General features: G+C 59.9%; 1 protein-coding gene across 1 annotated transcript in view; it reads right to left on the minus strand.

Moving 5' to 3' along the window:
• Window positions 1-3,045: 3,045 nt before the first annotated feature.
• Window positions 3,046-16,167, minus strand: part of MYO15A (myosin XVA) — a 49,904-nt gene continuing 36,782 nt past the window's right edge. The window contains exons 57-66 of the mRNA XM_068531792.1: window positions 15,712-15,842; window positions 14,534-14,628; window positions 14,292-14,369; window positions 13,857-13,953; window positions 12,003-12,163; window positions 11,142-11,275; window positions 8,099-8,232; window positions 7,674-7,807; window positions 6,306-6,446; window positions 3,046-3,261 (exon numbers count right to left, since the gene is read on the minus strand). Coding sequence (XP_068387893.1) covers window positions 3,160-3,261; window positions 6,306-6,446; window positions 7,674-7,807; window positions 8,099-8,232; window positions 11,142-11,275; window positions 12,003-12,163; window positions 13,857-13,953; window positions 14,292-14,369; window positions 14,534-14,628; window positions 15,712-15,842 — 1,207 coding nt within the window. The 3' untranslated portion in view covers window positions 3,046-3,159. The remainder of the gene's footprint in view (window positions 3,262-6,305; window positions 6,447-7,673; window positions 7,808-8,098; window positions 8,233-11,141; window positions 11,276-12,002; window positions 12,164-13,856; window positions 13,954-14,291; window positions 14,370-14,533; window positions 14,629-15,711; window positions 15,843-16,167) is intronic.

Here is a 16,167-nt window from a genome sequence, read left to right on the forward strand (position 1 = left end):
AGCGGCGGGCGGGCCGCGAGGACCCCTGAAGGGTGACCGGGTGGCTAAGGGAGTGCCTGAGTGGAGACCCGACCGCAGGGAAGCGCTCAGCGCGCAAGGATACGCTCAGATTGCGGCGCCGAGAGCCCCGGCCCAGCCCTCGGCCCGACGGCTGCTGCCACAGACACCGCCCCCTCGCCGCCGCCTGGCGTGGACGTTGCCCTAGTCACGTCCCGGCGGCGGCGCGTGCGCGGCCCTCCTGGGCCGGGCGCCCCCGGGACGGCGGGGAGCTGGGGACGGCAGCGCGGGCCGCGGTCCCCGGAGTCACCGCCCTCCCGGGCGCCCAGGCCTTTGTTCAGACCCTCCCGGCCCCTGACGGTGGGGCCTGCACGCGTGGTCACGCTCTTTGGTCCCTGTCCCTCCCACCCGTTCCTTAACTGTGGTTTTTGGAGGCTCGGCTCTCCCCTCTAACAGCCTCCCCAGATTCTCACTGGGATGAAATGCATCTTGGGTTTCGTGGCCTCGCCACCCTGGCCATTGTGCCCCCCGACCCCTTGCCCCTGCGCCCTCTCCATCCACCGCCCCCGGCTGGTCGGGGCTTGAGCTCCAGACCCTGCTACCCGACAGACGTGGGTTTGGATCTTGACCTCCTGACGGGCTGTAGGACCCCGGACAAGCTCTGTAAAACGGGAATGAAATCAGTGCCCATGTGTGCGGTGGGTGTGAAGATGAGATAAAGTCCTCCATCCTGTACGTAAAGCAGAGAGGACCGCTGGCCTCGAGTGTGGGCCTGTTTCCACGTCCTAAACTAGGGGCCTACCGGTCCCTGGTGGGAGGTGGGGGCTGTCATGGGGCCACAGAAAGTCCAGGCCAGCAGTGCCTGTGGGATGGGGAAGCCTGGACACCTGGGACCCTGGCCCTCCCTTCCAAGCAGCAGCGGGTGCAGGGGAAAGAGGGTAGGCGTGAAGCCCGTAGGGAATCGGCTCCTGCCCTTTCCTGACCCAGCCTGGTGGGCACCGCTGGTGGTGGCGGCAGGAAGGCAGCTGCGGGTGGTGAGAAGGTGGCCAGTGGGCAAAGCCAAGGTCAGGGGACTGGGCTGGGGCCCCAGTCCTGCCTGGACCATTCTATGTGAACGCCCGGGCAGGGCCCCGTTGCCAGCGTATTGGCAGTTTGGCTGCGAGAGCTCAGGCCCTTCAGAAGCCCAGCACCCACCTCTCAACGGCCCTCCAACCGGGGGCATCGGACTCTGCACACACACCTGGTGGCAGGGAGCTCACTACCTCATTCATCAGAAAGTCCTGCCAGAGACCCCAGTGCTCCGCTCACCAGGCAAACATGGGAGTCACCTCTCCAGGGCCCCCAGACACCCCCTCGGAGGCTTCCCCATGCCCTGCAGCCAGGCCCTCCCCTCTCCCATCCAAGCCTCAGGGGGAGGCAGCTTGACTCTGGAGCCAGCCTGCCTGCCTTTGACTCTCGGCCAGGCCAGTTAGTGGTTACTCGCTTCACCTCTGGGCCTCAGTTTCCCCACGAAGACAGGACGTGACTGTCTCAGGCTCCCATGCCTCCCAGATGTGTCTCCTGTGTTCTCACCCCATGCCAGGCTGGGCACCCTGGGGCTTGGTTCCCTCTGCTCTGGCTCTCCCCACGTCCACCTGGAGTTCCTGTCTTTCTGGGTCTGGGGGCCACAGCAAGGTCTGATTCTCCTGCCACCCGAGTCTTCCCACTCTGCCTCCTGGGGATCGTTACCTCTGACGAGGGCTCGACCTGCTGGTGCCACCACTGAGGCACCAGAACAGCTGTTAAAACATGAGCCTATGCCTTAAGGCCCAGGTCCTGAAATCCCGAAGTCCTGCTCTTCAGTTATCCAATGCTGTGTAACAAACCTCCCAAAACTCAGACCTCAGACACCATCCAGCTCAGGAGTCTGCATCGTGGCCAGAGTTGGGCCGGGAGGTTCCTCCCAGTTCCATGCGCTTCAGCTGGGGCCTCACTCACAAGGCCCCCTTGCATTCTGAAACCCAAAAGTCCTCTCACCTGGGCAGAGCCTCTAACTGGGAGCAACTCCCGGTGCCTGGCATTTGCCTAGTACACAGTAGGTGCTTAATAGGTACTGAATAAGTAAATAAACCCCTCCTCTGACACCGTGGCTCCAGCCAATTATGCCCCCACACACCTATCCAGCCCTCCTCTCCCAAGCCTCCCCCCCCCATAAGTTCCCCAAAGCACTAGCACTTTCCATCAACATTCACTTCATTTATTCTTTCATTCATGCGACAAGTATTTTTTAAGCACCTACTCTGCGTTAGGCATTGTCCTAGGCTTTGAGGGAAAGAGTAGGGAACAAACACTGTTTTCTCTGTTCAGAATGTTCATTCCCCTCCCCTCCATCTATTCCTATAGCAAACTCCAACTCATGGTTCAAAACCCAACCCAAACATCCCATTCCCTGGGAAGCCCTTTCCCAGCCTTCTCCCTCCCCAGCCGCTGACATGAAACATCTCCCTCCCTCTACTATACCACTCTCAAATATTGTGTGGCCCATCCAGTGACGGGGTCCTGGGGTTAGGGCTACCCAAGAAGTGCGGGGTAGAGGGGCAGGGGCCCGCAGGGAGAGGTAAGGACAGATGTCTCTGCTGGAAGCTCTGTTCAGGGGAACGTGGGCCTCCACCTCCTGGCTCCTCCCTCAGGCTCGTTTTCCAGTCACTCAACAACCCTATGGAGAACAGGCTGCCAGGCGTACCTTTTATTTGCACAGAAATGACCAAGAGCCAGGAATCCAAGCTCAGCAGCAGTGCAGGGGCACCTGAGGGGGGACATGTGAGGGACCAGGACAGGGAGATGGAGATTTGAACATCAGACCCCAAGGAAAGCAAAGGCAGGTTCAGTTTGTCTAGGCTACTGGTGTGGGGCTTCCCTGCCGCAGGGGGAGTCGGGGCAGGGCCACAGTGGTAGGTGGCAGGAGGCCCCACTGGTCAGTCTTTGGAAGTCCCTCCTGCCATCTGACCCAAGTTTGCACACTGCAACTCCATCCCAACTCAGGATCAGTCTTCTCAGGTTCCTAGGGGCTTGTGCCACGCCACCTACTGCCTCTTGGTCTCCCCTAAGGTTCTGGCCCAGTAACTCCCCTGGGACCACACAGCAAGCCTCCTGGCACAGGGCAGCTGGGGGCTGGGGGCTGGGTCAGAGCAGCGTGATCTCGCTGGGGGGCAGCGTGAGCCGCTTCTCACGGGCACTGAGCAGGTTCTCCACGTGCACGGCCACCACGCGACACAGCTCCAGGCCCTGCAGGAGAGACGGTGAGAGGCCCAACACTTCCCAGCTCTCACCTGGGGTGAGACGTGGCCGGGAGAGGGGAGAGAGATGGAGGCCAGCCTCCGGCGGGACTAGTGGGCCCCAGCCTCGTCCCCACCTCCCCAGGGCCCTGGGAGGAGCACGAGCAGCTAGGAGGAGGAACGCCAGGCTGCAGGTGGGAAGGGGGAGCCGGAAGGAGACCAGCCCATCTGCCAGCTCTGCTGCACGTGGCCTGTGTGACCTGGAGCCAGTTACTGCGCCTCTCTGAGCCTCAGTGGTCTCACCCCTGGCAGCTCGGTTTACCAGGGCCTGCCTCACGGAGCCGTGGGTAGGATGCTGTGAGATTTTACTACATGTGAATCCTCTAGACTTGAACCCTATTAGCCCCGTCAATAAATGGTTTCTAACCACGTGCTGCCGTGGTTACCACCTGGCGCCCACAGCCTAGAATGAGCTGTGACCCAGCCTCAGGGCTCCCACCTGCTGCGGGCGGGACAGGCATCGGGGACTGTGGAAAATTGCTCTCTCAGACCACAGCCAGTGCCGGAATCTCCCCAGGCGCTTCCTGGGGGCTGGGAAGCTGCTCAGAGGGAGGGTAAAAATAAGGAGGACAGCACTTACTGGGTGGCGACTAAGGGCCAGGCACTGTCCCAGGAGCCCCCCGTGTCCCACCCCTCCCAGTCCCTGCAGTGTCCCTATGAGTCAGACATTCTTAGAGCCCATTCCACAGGTGAGGAAACTGAGGCCAGAGCCCTGAAGCCACTTGCCCCAGACCTCACAGCTGGGGATGGTGGGACTTGAACCCAAGGCCACACCCTGGAGGCCGCCTCGGCTAATGAGATCAGAGCGCTAGATGGGCTCCTCCCCACCAGCCATCCTCCCACCCACATGCTGCAGCACTCCAGGCCTCACTGGGAATGCTGCCCCACTTGGCAGGTGTGGAAACTGGGGCTCTATAAGAAGCTGGGTTGCTTCCAAATGCTCTCACACAGCCTGTCAGAGGTAGGCGGGATCACTGCTGCACTCAGACGTCACCTCCTCCTGGAAGCCCTCGCTGATTACCTCCTGGATAGCACGGGTACACCCTCCCAGCACTGATCACGGTTTATCAGAGTGTCTTGGATGTCTGTCACACCCCTGAGACCTGGGGCTCTGTGGGGGCCAGGGCTGGAGGGTCTCTTCAGTATCTCTGCAGCTAAGTACAGAACCTGCTGCGTAGAGATGCTCACTGGTTATACATTGAAAGAATGAATGATTAATTAATAAATGTGTCCTCTACACATACATGACAGGCAGAGCAGAGGTGGCAACACAAAGAGGTCGCGGGTGGGGAGGGTGCTGGGAGCAAGTGGAGAAGCCGAAAAGGCCTCCTCCTCCTCCACCCACTCACTTCCTGAGCATCCGCTACAGCCACGCGACAGGCTGTGCTAGGGACACCGTGCGGACAAGCTGGACACAGCCCTGCCCTGCCCCGCCCTCTTGGGGCTGACATTCTAGTGGGGAGACAGACAACCTGGGAACAAATAACTAAGTGACTTCCAAGCCATATGAGGGCTACTGAGGCGGAGAGAGTGAATTATCGGGGAGGAGGGTCAGGGTAGGCTTCTAGAAGGAGGCGATGTTTGTGCTGAAACCCCAACAAAGGGAGGGAGGGAGCCCCGTGATGCAGGGAAGCGCGTCCCAGGTAGAAGGGACAGTGAGTGCAGGGGGTCTGGGGCGGGGAGGGGGGCAAGTAAGCAGAGGGGAGGGATGAGAGCGGAGGCCACGGAGGTAATCAGAGGAGGGGGCGGGGACGGGAAGGGCTGCTGGGTTGGGGGCCCAAGGGCCTGTGAGGGTGAGAGGTGAGGGCAGAGGCCTGTTGGTCTCCAAGGGCAATGCTGAGGGGGTCAGGGCAGGAGAGAGAAATAAGGGGCTGTCTCAGCAGAGCTGGCTTTGGAAGCCTCAGGGTCAGAGGGGTGCCAGGGTTGGGGAGGGGGGACCGGACTCAGCACCAGTTAGAGGTCGTCCAGGGGAGGGGTCTCCAGAAAAGGGGCCCAAGGAGCAACAGATGGGCAGGTCCGAGGAGGTGGGTTCGCTGTGGTGGGAGCTCAGACTAGGGGTTCTGGGAAGCAGGCTGAGCCACAGATAAGGCCAGGGTGGGGGTGACCTCAGCAGGAGCAGGAAGGGAAGCACACTGATCCCCAGTCGCAGGCTCCCCAGGAGCCCGGGGCGGGGGGCTCCTCCCTCAGAGGCAGGGCTGGGGCAGTGGGAGCCCCTGTCTCGTACCCTGGGATAGCAGCCCCACCAAGGCAGGCCGTGTCGTGAGAAGTGGTCCTGGGCCCACATCTTGAGTGGGTGCGGTGGGCCCAGACGTGTGGGCCCAGCCCCGCTTCTGCCCCTTCTCTGGACCTCAATCCCCTCTCCCCAGTGGGCTGAGAACTCTGGTCCTGCCCCATCCCCGGGCACTGCGAGACTTGGACTTGACTGACCTAGAGGTCAGACACAGCTTTTAAGGAGCAGCCACAGTTGCTGCGAATAGGAGAAGGTCCAGGGCAGCTGGGCCTTGGCCTCCCTGTCACATGGGAACCCCACTCTCCACCCCTCAACCTCAGGCCCCACAATCCATCCTCCGAGCCTCAGCCCAGGTGAACGTCCTCAAACTGCCTGGGTCCTGCCCTCCCACCAACCTTCTATGGCTCCCGAGCGCCCTCAGGAGGAAGCCCCAGATTCTTAGCTTTATATTCAAGGACCCTTAAGACCTGCCCTTCCCTGGCTGTGTCTCCCCAGTTCCCCATCAAACTCCTCACTATTCTGCAAACAACCTGGGCCCGCCCTTCCCCATGATCCCACCATCAAGATGCTTCTCTGGTAGACCACCCTCAAGACCCACAGTTCTGTGAGGTGTTGGGTCAGCTCTGTCCCCTGCACTGGGCTGGATGCTCCCTGGGACACGGCCATGACCTGACCCACCTTGGACAGACCCAGAGAAAAGCCTGGTGAGCGGAATGAGGGAGTGGGGGGCCGGGTGACAAGCCGGGCTGCCAGGCGGGGCCCACCTGCTCCAGCTGCAGCTGCATGGTGCGCTGGGCCGCCACATCCCCCAGTGCGATCTCCACGTACGGGTAGCTGGAGCTGGCCGTGGGCCGCTGGGTCCTCGTCGACTGGATCTCCTTCAGGGAGAACTTCACCATCAGCTCCTGGGGGAGATGGGGGCAGACAGGCTTGGGGGTGCGACAGTCTCACCCAGCCTTACCCCTCCCCTGGAGGTCAGATCCACAGGAGGCGTGACAGCTCGGTTCGAGTACTAGTTCCCCAGTGACTTGCTGTGTGACCCGGAGCAAGCTACTTTACCTCTCTGGACCTCAGTTTCTCACCTGTGAAATTATTTCAACAAACACTGATGCACACGTGTGCAGTGTGCCAGGCACTGCTCTACATGCTTGGGATCTAGGGATGCAGGAAATGCCGGTGGTGCCCTGACCTTCACATCAAGGCTGCTTCTTCACACCCGCCCCTCTTGGTCTGGAGCTTTCTTCCTGGCCCCAGGGGCAAAGGCAGAGCTTCCCCACACAGGGGAAGCCAGAGTGATGAGAGTCAGCACCCCATCACGAGCAACAGGACACAGCGGACAGACAACCCAGCTCCCCGACCCGCACGATGGGGGGCATCCTCTGAGGGCCGTGTTCCCCGCTGGACCGAGCGCCAGTCCCCACAGCAGGAACCTGCTTGCTATCACGCCCCTCCCCAGGTGTATCCCCCAGGGTACGACCCTCCTCCTGGTCTCACTTCCTAGCTCCAGTGTTTCCACGTAAGCCACTTGCCCTGGAGCCCTCATCTCAGGGCCCACTCCCGGGGGAAGAACTAAGAATAGGGGTAGCAGATCCTTTTTGTCCTGGACTGAATTGTGTCCCTCAAATCCATATGATGAAGCCCTGACCCAGCACCTCAGAATCTGGAGACAGACCTCTGAAGAGGTAAGGTTAGGGTGGGCTCCCATCCCACGGGACCACTGTCCTTATGAGAAGAGGAAATTGGGACACAGACCGCAGGGATGTGCACAGAGATAGGGCCACGTGAGGACACGGGCAGGACGGCCATCTACAAGCAAGGAGAGAGGCCTCAGAGGAAACCAACCCTGCGGGCACCTCGATCTCGGATGTCCACCGTCCAGAACCACCAGGGAAACAATTTCTGTTGCTGAAGCCCTGCCAGCCCCGCCTCGACAGCCCCAGCAGAGCAACACAGCCTTTGAGTGTTGGCCTGTGTTTCACCTCCTTTCACCTTGACAGCAGCCCTGCATCCCAGGTGAGGCAGTGAGGCTAGGAGAGGGAAGGGGCCTCGCCCAAGGTCACGCAGGTGTAAGCGGTGGAGCTGGACTTCTCACCCCCTGGGGGGAGGGGTGGGGCTGGGCTGAGGCCACTCACGTGCGTCTCGGTGCTGAGAAAGTTGAGGCCGTTCTGGTTGACCGCCAGGACGCAGGGGGCGGGCACCGCGACGTTGCTGCAGCTCTGGACGGAGAAGAAGGAGGAGCCGAACATGGGCGAGGCGCTGAGGAGGCCTGGGGCGGGGGCGGGGGAGGGGCGGTCAGGCGAGGCAGGCTCCGCAGCGCAGCCCCCCATCTGCCCGGGCAGCGCAGGGGCCCTCAGCCTGGCGGCTCCTCCCGCCGGCCCAGCACCTGCCTCGGGCCTCCCTCCTTCCCTGCCGGGGGCCCCCAGCCTAGGTTGGGCCTCGGTGAGGAGTTTAGAACGCTGGCACCAAAAATGCCTCTGTACAAAGTCAAAGGTGACTCCACCCCACCCTCCTCTACCAGGCCCCCACGATCCCCTCCCCAGCCCAGACTCCTTCTCACCCAGAAACTGGGCGCGAGCCTGGTGGGGGCTGAGCGCCTGCATCTGCTGCCGGTGCTGGCCGAGCAGGCTGAGCCACGCCGAGCCGGCCACAGTGCGGTAGAGCTGGGCTGGGATGTACTCCTGGGCCTCGCGCCTGGCGTGCAGGGAAAAGCTGCGCTGAGGGCCACCAGGGTTTACGCTAAACCTCCTGGACCCCTAATCGCTGGGGAGTGAGGACGACTCAGTACCTGGGCACACAGCAGGTGCTCAATAACCGCTGGCCAGTACCACTAGGCTACCCGTTTGCAGAGGAGGGAACAGAGACTCTGAGAAGTTCACCAGCTAGTCCAAGGTCACACAGTGACCGGGCCGGGCCAAGGCTTGAACCCAAGGTGGGTTCGTCCTTTGTAGCCCCTGCCCCAGGGAGAAGCCCAGGCCAAAGGGGTGAGAAGCACACGCTGAGGGAACTATCAGGGCAGCAAAGCAACCACCAGTGGCTGGTCAGAACCGGAGGGCACAGAGCACTGGGCCCACCAGGCCAGGCCTCCCCCCGACACATGCTGGCTCCCCTGGGGCAGCCCTGTGTCTCAGGACGTCTGAAAAATACCAACAAATACCGGTCCCGGCTGCCATGGGCTGCACACTGGGGAAGGGGGAACATCAGGGGAACCCCCCAAAAGACCCTCCAGGAAATATCTTTCCTCTCTGCTCTGCTGGGTAAGAGCCTGGCATCTGACCCAGTCTCCCCAGGTCTGGATCCTGGTCCTACCACCTATTAGCTGGGGAAGCCACATCCCCTCTCTGGGCCTTGGTTTCCTCATCTGTAAAAGGGGAAAAGAAAGTGCGGTTGGGGACTTCCCTGGTGGCGCAGTGGTTAAGAATCCGCCTGCCAATGCAAGGGACACGGGTTCGAGCCCTGCTCCGGGAAGATCCCACATGCCGCGGAGCAACTAAACCCGTGCGCCACAACTACTGAGCCTGCGTGCTACAACCACTGAAGCCCATGCGCCTAGAGCCCGTGCTCCGCAACATGAGAAGCCACCGCAATGAGAAGCCCATGCACCGCAACGAAGAGTAGCCCCCGCTCGCCGCAACCAGAGAAAGCCGGCTCGCAGCAACGAAGACCCAACGCAACCAAAAATGAAATAAATAAATAAATAAATAAATAAATTTATTAAAAAAATAAAAAAGTGCGGTTGGGGAGATTAGCTGAGACAATGTGTGCAGAGTGCCTTGCAAAGAGTAGGAATGCCACAACTGTCTTTCTCCAGGGCTGGGATGATACCTTTCTGTGCTTCCTGCACTTTCCCCTTAAAATGACAGCACGTAAAGAGAGCTGGGTGCTGAGCCCTTACAGTGTGCTGGGCACTGGGACATCCTCTGTCCACAGTCCACTGCCTTCCCTACGCTGGTTCACACCAGGGGCTCTCACAGTGTGGCCGAGGGTCTGGGAGGGCAAAGCCACTTCCTTAAGAACCTGAGCGGTCATCTGCTCTCCCCTCTTGTTCCCTCACAAGTGCACGGTGGAGTCTCCAGAGGCTACGTGACACGTGAGATCACAACAGACTGACAGAGGGGCAGAGACAGGCATCCAGCTGCCGTCTGTCACGCCAAATGGCACAGAGATTTGCAGAATGTCAAACAGTGCCGCTCTTCTCACTGGAGTTTTTGGGAAAATACACTTGTGTTTTCATAACTTATTTATATTAACGTGTAATGTTACCTTACGCTATTTGTATTATAATTATCACATGCACGCATTTATATGAACACGGCGTGTCCTTATTTTTAATTACTTACTAAGTCAATATTTTAAATCATTTCTCAGTTTTAATTTTGTTTGTTTGTTTGATCTTAGTCCCCAGCCAAGGATCAAACCTGCATCCCAGCAGTGGAAGCATGGAGTCTTAACCACTGGACCGCCAGGGAAGTCCCTCAGTTTTAATTTTGAATAGTGTAAATATAGCGATAGATACAACGCACAGAAACAAAAGCTCTTTGGGGTCTTATTTTTAAGAGAGTAGGGAGCTTCCCTGGTGGTGCAGTGGTTAAGAATCTGCCTGCCAATGCAGGGAACACGGGTTCCAGCCCTGGTCCGGGAAGATCCCACATGCCGCAGAGCAACTAAGCCCGTGTGCCACAACTACTGAGCCTGTGCGCCTAGAGGCCGTGCTCTGCAACAAGAGAAGCCACCGTAATGAGAAGCCCAGGCACCGCAATGAAGAGTAGCCCCCGCTCACTGCAACTAGAGAAAGCCCATGCGCAGCAACAAAGACTTAATGCAGCCATAAATAAATTAATTTGTTAAAAAAAAAAAAAAAAAGAGTAAAAGGGCCCGAAGATGGAGAGCCTGGGATGACTGATGTCTCACCTCTTCGAAAACATCAGTTTAAAGGCTTCCTGACGCCCCACAATTTGTTTTTTAATATTTATTTATTTATTTATTATTTAGGCTGCAGTGGGTCTTAGTTGTGCCACGCGGGATCTTTTATTTATTTTTTAATTTTATTTTTTTAATTAATTTATTTTTGGCTGCGTTGGGTCTTCGTTGCTGCGCGCGGGCTTTCTCTAGTTGCGGTGAGCGGGGGCTACTCTTGGTTGTGGTGCGAGGGCTTCTCACTACGGTGGCTTCTCTGTTGCGGAGCACGGGCTCTAGGGTGTGCGGGGTCAGTAGCTGCGGCTCGCGGGCTCTACAGCGCAGGCTCAGCAGTTGTGACGCACGGGCTCGGTTGCGCTGCGGCATGTGGGATCTTCCCGGACCAGGGCTCAAACCCGTGTCCCCTGCATTGGCAGGCGGATTCTTAACCACTACGCCACCTGGGAAGCCCCCACAATTTTTTTAAGGAATTCCCTGTCGTCGGAGATTGTAGGCGACACCACGGTGAACGTTTCTGTGGCCAAATCTTTCTGCGGGCCCATGTGTATTTCCTGGACCACAGGGTGTGTGTCCTGAAAGCTTTTTATCTCTCAGTTTGCTCTGAGCTATTACTACCAGCTGGAAGCGACCTGTGGTGCCCGGAGGTGGGGTCCCAGCCGGACGGGCTGGGCTGGGTGGGTGCTCACGTGCTGGGCAGGTAGAAATGGTCCTTGGCTCGGTGCTGCAGCGCGGCCAGCTTGGACACCTGCTGCAGCTGCTGCTCGCCGGGCTGGCCGGCTGGCATGCTGCTGAACAGGCCCTTCAGGTAGTCGGGTAGCACCTGCGGTGGACGGGGTGATGCAGGTGAGGGGCCGCGGGCGGCCAGGCACTGGGCAGGCGACTGGGGAGGCGCAGACACAGACACTGAGCGGTTCCAGCCCCACTCACTTCCGGGGGAGGGTGACCTGTCACTTCCCTGGGCTTCAGGGAGGAGTGACACATGACGGTGAGCTGGAGGGGCTGTGGCCGGGAAGCCACAGGACCCCGGGAAACGCTGGCACCCGCCTGCAGCGTGCAGGACCCGGGGTCCCATTTCCACAAGTCCTCAGGCTGCCGAGGCTGACCCGCAGGCACAAGAGCCCAGTGGCCGGATTTGGACTCGGCACGGCCGCAGCTTCGGCACCAGCTCCAGAGAAGCACGCGCTCTCTGTCCAAACACATCCGCGAGTGTCGGCACAAGAGGAAGAACCAGGCTTTGTTAACCCCATGACCCTCACTTAGACGACCAAGTCTCAAAGGGGAGGGGCAGCACCATGAAAATGACAAGGCCAGGCAAGGCCTTTCAGCGAGGGACAGGCCAAGTGCTCAGCGCGGGAGGGGAGCCAGAGGAAGGAGGACGGAGGGGCCTCCTGAAGGGGTGCCATCTGGACAGTCTCGCCGGAAGACTCAGAAAAGCAGAGCCCATGCAGGGAGCAGACGCCTCGGGGCCCGAAACATGAAAGCCTCAAACGCCAAGGCCCGGGGGAGCCCGGAAAGTTCCAGAGCCTCAGAGCGGCCCGCGCACTGACCTGGTTGTAGTGCATGGTCACGTAGAGCTCATTCTCGAACTTGAGCGGCTGATCCCAGAGCACGCGCCGGAACCACAGCGTGTAGCCACCGTCCACCTGCTCCATCTCCGAGGCCACGTCCAGGATGTAGGCGCGGCGGCTGAGTGGGCACACGTGCTGGCCTGTGGGGAGCCAGGGGCGGCTGGCTGGGGTACGAGTGGCAAGCCCCCTCCCCGCTCTGGGACGAAGCATCCTCAGTAAAGGAGAGCACGTTTGTGGGACAGGGTGCCTGTGTTTGTGGAAGTTGTAACCGCAAGCTACAGCCCGCCTAGGTCTAGGGAAGTGCCCTGCGTGGTGCTCAGAGAAAGCCTAGCGCCTTTCCAGAGGAGGGCTGGGGACAAGGACGGGCACAAGAGGCCTCAGATCAGGAGGGCCAGTGGGTGCCTTTCTGCAGAACTCCTTCAGGGGAGAACCCCCTGCCGGGCTCCTGGGGCGGGTGGGGAGGACGGTGGGGTCTGGCACTGAGTGGGTCTCAGCCTGTACGAGAGGCTTAAGTTTTCATTTCCTGAACTGACATTTCTGCTTCCCATCCCACACCTTCGGTAAAATTTTACCAAAGAGAGGGGGTGTGGCACGATGATAAAGGCCAGACTCTCAAGGCCAGACAGTCTGGGTTCAAATCCCAACTGTGTGACCTTGGGTAAGTCCTTTAATCTCTGCAGCAGGCTGAATAACAGCCTGACCCCAAAGATGTCCCCATCCTAATCCCCACCACCTGTTAATATGTACCTTCATGGCAAAAGGGACTTTGAAATGCGATTAAGGATCTTGAGATGGGGAGATTATTGTGGGTACCCAAGTGGACCCAGTGTAGTCTCAAGGGTCCTTAAAGAAGGAGAGATTGGAAGATGCTACGCTGCTGGCTTTGAAGATGGAGGAAGGGACCATGAGCCAAGGAATGTGGGCGCCTCTAGAAGTGGAAAAGGCCAGGAAAAAGACTCTTTCCCGGAGTCTCCAGAAGGAGTTAGCCCTGAGGACACTCTGGTTTCAGGACTTCTGACCTTCAAACCATATGATAATAAACGTGTGTTGTTTTAACCCAATGAGTATGTGCTGATTTGTTATGGTGGCAACAGGAGACTAATACAGCCTCTCTGGGTCTCAGTTTTCCCATCTGTAAATGGGAACAATAACCGTCTCATTTCATACGGTTGTGGTGGGGATTAAAGCAGTTTATAGGATGACATGCTCTCAGCAGTGCCTGGGACACAGCCTCTGCTCCATAAATTCAGTTATTGGGATCATTTTGTTACTGCCTTTCCCTCCCCCTGTGTCTTGGCTGGACTCGGGGCAAGCAGGGCTGAGTATACATGGTTCGGAGCCGAGGCAGCAGCGGGAGAGCTGGTTGGAGGTGGATGGAACTGACAGGCTGGTGGCAGGAAGCAAGGCCACAGCCTACAGCAGGTGGGCTGCAGGGGGAAGGGGTTCGGCTGCACTGAGAAGGGTCAGGTGAGACCAAGAGTGGGGGCCCTTATGGCCACTATTAAGGCTTTAAGAGGCAGGAAAAAGTACTTGCACTTGTGGGTCCAGGAGTTGCGTCCTATCAAGTCTCATCCTCCTTGAGGGCAGGGCCCACTGAGTGACCCGAGGGAGGCATCAGGGGAGCCCTGTCTTCCAGGAACTCGCGATCTGACAGGCCAGGCAAGCTCACACAGAACAAAGCAGAGAGGGACAGACGCGGGGCTGAGGGTCTCGGGGCAGAGAGGTCCCTCTACCTGGGCCGAGGGGCTTCCTGGAGGAAGTGGCATCTGACCTGGGCCTTACAGTGGGGGTGGTGGGCGTGGGCCCAGCATGCCGCACCCTCTGGCCACTCACCTCGGTTGGTGACAACAAAGATGACATACTCATCAAAGGCCTCGGGGCGGGTCAGAGCCATCTCAGCACAGATCTCCTCCACCACGTCCAGGACCACCTGCAGGGAGGGAAGCGTGAGGCTGCGCTGGCCTGGCGACCTCTGCCCCCAAGCCCACCCAGACCCCCTGCACAGAGACGAGGATCCCCAAGGTCCCTGGGAGCCAGCCTCATGCAGGAAAGGGCGCACCTTTCGGAGTCTGAGAGACTTGGGTTCCGAGTTGGCCTGTCTCTTATTTGCAGTTTGATCCTGAGCTGGAGGTCCCACCTCCCCCAGGCTCAGGCTGCTCCTCTGAGAGATAAATCCTGCCTAGTGCGGGAGCCTGGGGGGCTCAGCACCCTTGGGGGCCCACCCTGGAGGCTGGGGTCCCTGCCCGCCGGAGACATCCCGTCACTTACAGTGCACGTTTTGATCTTGAGATGGCGCTCGAGGCCTCCGGGGAGAAGAAAGAGCTGCCTCTTGGAATTGCGGCCGGCCTGGGGTGAGGAGATTGGGGAGGTGGGAGAGGCTGGGCCGGGCTCTGGGCCAACTGCTGTCCCCTCGGTGGGGGTCCCCGACAGGGACCGGGCAGGGCCGGCGAGTGCGCGTGACGGGGTCTCTGGGCCGGGCTGTCTCACTCACCCCAACCCCCAACGCTCACCAACATGGCCCGAAGCTCCATGCTGCCGGGGAGCTCCAGACGGCCACCGAAGCGCAGCGTTCTCTGCAGGTTCTGCTCACAGGCCTTGGCAATCCCTGCAGAAACGGGAGTCAGGGCCTGGCCCAGGGTGGGCAGGGGAGGAAGGGGCTCCTCCGACCCCAGCCCTGCGTCCATGGGGCGGGGGGTGGGGCCGTGTGTCTGCTCTCCCTTCAACGGCTGAGGAGACAGCTCAGAGGGCAGTGATTTACCCAAGGTCAAGAGCCAGAGTGTAAGAGCTGGATCTGAACCCCCATCCCATGCAGCGGAGGCCCACACGCCTTGCTTATCCATGAGCCCCGCAGACAGCTGGTGACTCGGGGCTTGTCCCCCGCAGGCCGTGTGTGACTAAGACGACGCGGCTGTGCGCAGCGTCCCAGCGCAGAAGCCCCCACCATCTGTTTCCCCATCTCTCTGGGCTAAGCAGTGCCCTCGTCCTGCTCTGGGGAGGGGTCAAGAGGGCTGGGCACATTCTGCCACCTTCCCTGGAGCTGAGTCTCTTCACTTCTGAGTCCAGGAAAGTCCGCTGCCTGAGTCAAAGAGGAGGCTTCAGAAGCAAAGAGAGTGAGGTCCCCATCTCCTTCATGGCCGCCGTGGTAACCACCGGGGCCCTGGCCGCTCTCTTAGGGGGACCCAGGGGTTGCTCTGGAAGCTAGGCTGGGGGTGAGGCTGAGGAGCGGCCCCTTTCCTCCAAAATCCAAGGGGAGAAGGCCAAGACCCTGCCACCAGCCTTGGCGCCCCTGCCTGAACCCTCTCAAGACCCTTGTTGATCCCCAAAGACCAGAGAAACAGAGCCCGGCCGCCTCCTCCTCCTCCACTCCCACATGCCACACATCCTCCTCTCTGGGCTTTCACCCCTGCTACTCAGCCTACCTAGAAATCCCCCCCATGTGCTCATGACCAGAGCAACACTTCCTCCGGGAAGCCTTCCCTGATACACCATCCTCCCCCCTCCCCCATTAGATCAGACAACCCATCGCAGCATCAGCCCCTGCAGGACCTCCACAAATGTTTGGGGATGGACTGATGTTAGTAAACATTGCCCGGGCACCTGTGAAGGGCCAGGCCCTTCGGCCAGCTGCCCGGCCGGTCCTCATGCAGACAAGCCCTTGGCCCTGATTCCCCGTCCGCTGGCCCCTCACCCTGGAAGGGCAGGCCCGGGGTCCGGCCCACGGCTTGGAGGAAGCGAACGAGGTGTGGCTGGAGGACTTCGGAGCAGCTGCGGTAGGCAGCCACGATGTACAGCAGCCTCCAGCCTCGCTGGCAGCTGTCCCTGCGAGGACACACACGGGGCTACGCTGCAGGCGGCCGCCGCACTGCAGTGCCACGCCGGGAGTCTCTCCCGCTCTCAGGCAGCTCATCTTCTGAGGGTGCTCCCCCTCCCTGCCCAGTGAGAGCAGGGCCGGCGGGCCCAGAGCCACGCAGAAGCTGTGTTCTACTGACAATCCAGGTGGGAGGCAGGGAAGGAAGAGAACGAGCCCCCCCCCCACCCCCGGCCAAAAGACAAGCTTTCCCCGGGGGCACCTCTCTGGGTGACGGTCTCTGAAAGAGGGCCGGGGGACCCTGTGCAGAGCTGGTGGCGGGTAAGGCTGGGAGGG

Source organism: Eschrichtius robustus, chromosome 20 (assembly GCF_028021215.1).
Source record: "Eschrichtius robustus isolate mEscRob2 chromosome 20, mEscRob2.pri, whole genome shotgun sequence".
NCBI lineage: Eukaryota > Metazoa > Chordata > Mammalia > Artiodactyla > Eschrichtiidae > Eschrichtius > Eschrichtius robustus.